Below are 2,830 nucleotides of genomic sequence, written 5' to 3' on the forward strand. Positions count from 1 at the left end.
ATTTTCTTTATTTCTTAAGTGTTAGACTAATATATAAAGTAATGTTTTGCTATTGATTTGCTTGAATTCCATTTTGAGCTTAGAGTAAGTTAAAGATATTTAATGCTGCTATATGATGTTTTAATTATGTGCCATCTTGTGGTGAATTATACTATTGTACCTATGCAATTTTATTGATATAGATGCTAACGGAATATATTGATGATTCACAGAACACCCAACGGTGATTTCCAAAACAATCCTATTATTGACGAAGTTCGAGTCGGGACGAAAGTAATAATATTAAGTTCAAATTTGGACGAAATTACATCTTAAAAAACATAGAATAACTATTTTATTTATTTTGTTGTTATTATATAATATAATTCGTGGGTACTTGAAACTTTTAAAGTATACTTTTATATATCTATGACAATTGACAGTATCACGATTTGTTTTGATGTATAACACGTTATAAGTACCTAATGGATATTGTGAATATTATAGGTAAATTTTTTGTTTTAAGACCATTGATATAAGTCAGGGCTTATTAAAACCGGGGATATGACTTTATAAACTTTTGTTAATCGGTTACCACTATCCGCTTTCCAAACTGCAGATAAAGTAGATAACCGATTTAGGGTTCTCAAAATTTACGTTTTTTAACGGTTTTCGTGAAAAACTGGTAAACGGTTTTAAGCCCTGATATAAGTATAATATGTTATAATGCTATAATATTATGTCTTATAGTATAAGACTTATACCTAGACTTTCATACCGTCTCCGCTCAGAATCGTTTTTCTTATACAATGATATTATATGTTTGAATTTAAATTTAATACCATCCATCAGTGACCCACTTGTAACCTGCTGTACAGCATAGCGACATCCACTTGACCGCTTTTTTTTTTATTACATACATTCGGCAAATCATATATTATTATTATTATGATCAACGCAGGATATTATACAAACTACAAATGTACATACGGCCGACCAACAATTTTGCTATAGACATTGATTTATTGATTTAAAAAGAATTAATATTAAATAGCTCAACACTTCTGAAAATGTTGGATGGTAGAAAAATAAAAAGTATTTACTAGTTTTTTATGTAGGAATTTAAAATAAAATTATTGTGGATGATGTGACATGATACAGTCATAATATACCTAGGTACTTTATTTTAATTTAATTATTCAGAACATCTGTCTCAGATAAAATATTATTTTATAATAATACCTATTGTAATTTTTAAATTGATTTATATAGTATTCTTTATTCCTTATATATATTATATTATGTGTATTTGTCATAAACTAGTAATAATAATAACTCCCTATCTCCAATACAAGCTGCATAATATAATATTCTATTCAAGTGATATTATCCTCAGTTCTGACCATACATTATATAATACATTAATTATTACATGTTATGCATAACTAATGTTTTAATGAACCTTAATGTTATACATTTTATAACTTATAAAATAATTTTTCTCACAAACTCCTTATACAAACATTTACCTGTGTCATATTCTTGAATAATTAAAAACAAACAATTAAGCAACTTGTAAACTTAAAATTTAACTATAGATTACTCTTATTTACAAAGTTGCATTTAAATCTCAACTTCAATTCAAGAACCAATGATACCCAAGTGGAAAACAAAAATATCCATATAATTTAATAAATATTATATTTATTTTCATTTTTTTCATTTTTTTTTTTTTTTTTTTGCTGATGTTGTAGCTGTTGTTGTTGCTGTTGTTGTTGTAGCTGTTGTTGTTGCTGATGTTGCTGTTGTTGTTGCTGTTGTTGCAGCTTCAGCCTTTTCAGCTGCCCTGGCAGCCTTTGTGGCTGCTCCTTCCACCGCAGTCTTGTGGCAGGAGTCAGCCACATGGCCATTCCAGCCACAATTCTCGCACCCTATGAAATCAAAAAAAATTAATATATTATGTAAATTAACAATGAAATGGATTATTGTGTACGTAAAATGTTGTACGTTAGTAACTCATTTAAGATCCTTAAATAAATGACACTTAGGCTATTACAAGAACAAAATATAGACAGCCCATAACAATACTATATTATAACATAAAGAAAGAGAAGAAAATATATATTTGCTTATATTAATATTATAGTTATGTGAGAATTGCATGCTACAAATTGTAATTATTTAATTTATATTAACTATTTAATGAATTTATATTTCAAATTGTGTACTCATGGGCCACGAACATGAAATTTAACTAAATAATAAATTTACTTACGCTGGCGTCTGTAGGCGGGTGCGGGTCCCTCTGCAGGGACCTCTGGAGGGTCCGCTCTGCCACGGCCACCACGACCGCGGCCGCCACGACTACGATCGTTGCCACCGCCGCCACCGCGACCACGATCGTTACCACCGCCGCCACGGTCGTTACCACCGCCGCCACGATCGTTGCAACCGCCGCCACCGCTCGTCCAGCCGCCGCCACCACCGTTATTCCAGCCACCGCCGTTATTCCAGCCGCCGCCGCTGCCACCACCACCACCGCCGCCCCCTCCTTCTGCCCCAAAATATACGTACATACTACATTGACATCTAGAATATAAGTACATTCAATTATTATAGGTATAAACTATAAAGTTATATTATACAATAAATAAATGCAGCCACTGAACCACGGTTATTTATAGTTTATCCAACAAGATAGGTACTGCTCTAGCGCGAGTGTCCAAACCAGGGTTGCTACTAATTTTTTTCTTAAAAAATGTGAGAATAGTGAGTATTTTTTTCAATTAAGTGAGTAATATTCTAGTAAAGAATGAGTATTATTTTCATATTATAGGTGTTTTTTAAACAA

General features: G+C 31.7%; 1 protein-coding gene across 1 annotated transcript; it reads right to left on the minus strand.

The window, feature by feature from the left end:
- Nucleotides 1-1,481: 1,481 nt before the first annotated feature.
- Nucleotides 1,482-2,555, minus strand: LOC103310734 (cold shock protein 2-like). Its single transcript, XM_008189962.1, has 3 exons — nucleotides 2,255-2,555; nucleotides 1,783-1,910; nucleotides 1,482-1,520 (listed from the first exon to the last, which is right to left on the minus strand). The coding sequence occupies exons 1-3, from the start codon at nucleotides 2,553-2,555 to the stop codon at nucleotides 1,482-1,484; spliced, it is 468 nt and encodes a 155-aa protein (XP_008188184.1).
- Nucleotides 2,556-2,830: the final 275 nt, after the last annotated feature.

This window comes from Acyrthosiphon pisum, chromosome X, assembly GCF_005508785.2.
Source record: "Acyrthosiphon pisum isolate AL4f chromosome X, pea_aphid_22Mar2018_4r6ur, whole genome shotgun sequence".
NCBI classification, from domain to species: Eukaryota; Metazoa; Arthropoda; class Insecta; order Hemiptera; family Aphididae; genus Acyrthosiphon; species Acyrthosiphon pisum.

What these genes read in the sequence shown, in the direction of transcription:
- LOC103310734 (XM_008189962.1), bottom strand. Translation starts at nt 2,555, where the DNA reads ATGTACGTATATTTTGGGGCAGAAGGAGGGGGCGGCGGTGGTGGTGGT. An exon ending in ACCCGCCTACAGACGCCAGC is followed by an intron (nt 1,911 to 2,254) that starts GTAAGTAAATTT and finishes TTGATTTCATAG; the next exon opens with GGTGCGAGAATTGTGGCTGG. An exon ending in CAACAACAGCAACAACAACA is followed by an intron (nt 1,521 to 1,782) that starts GCAACATCAGCA and finishes TAATTATTCAAG; the next exon opens with AATATGACACAGGTAAATGT.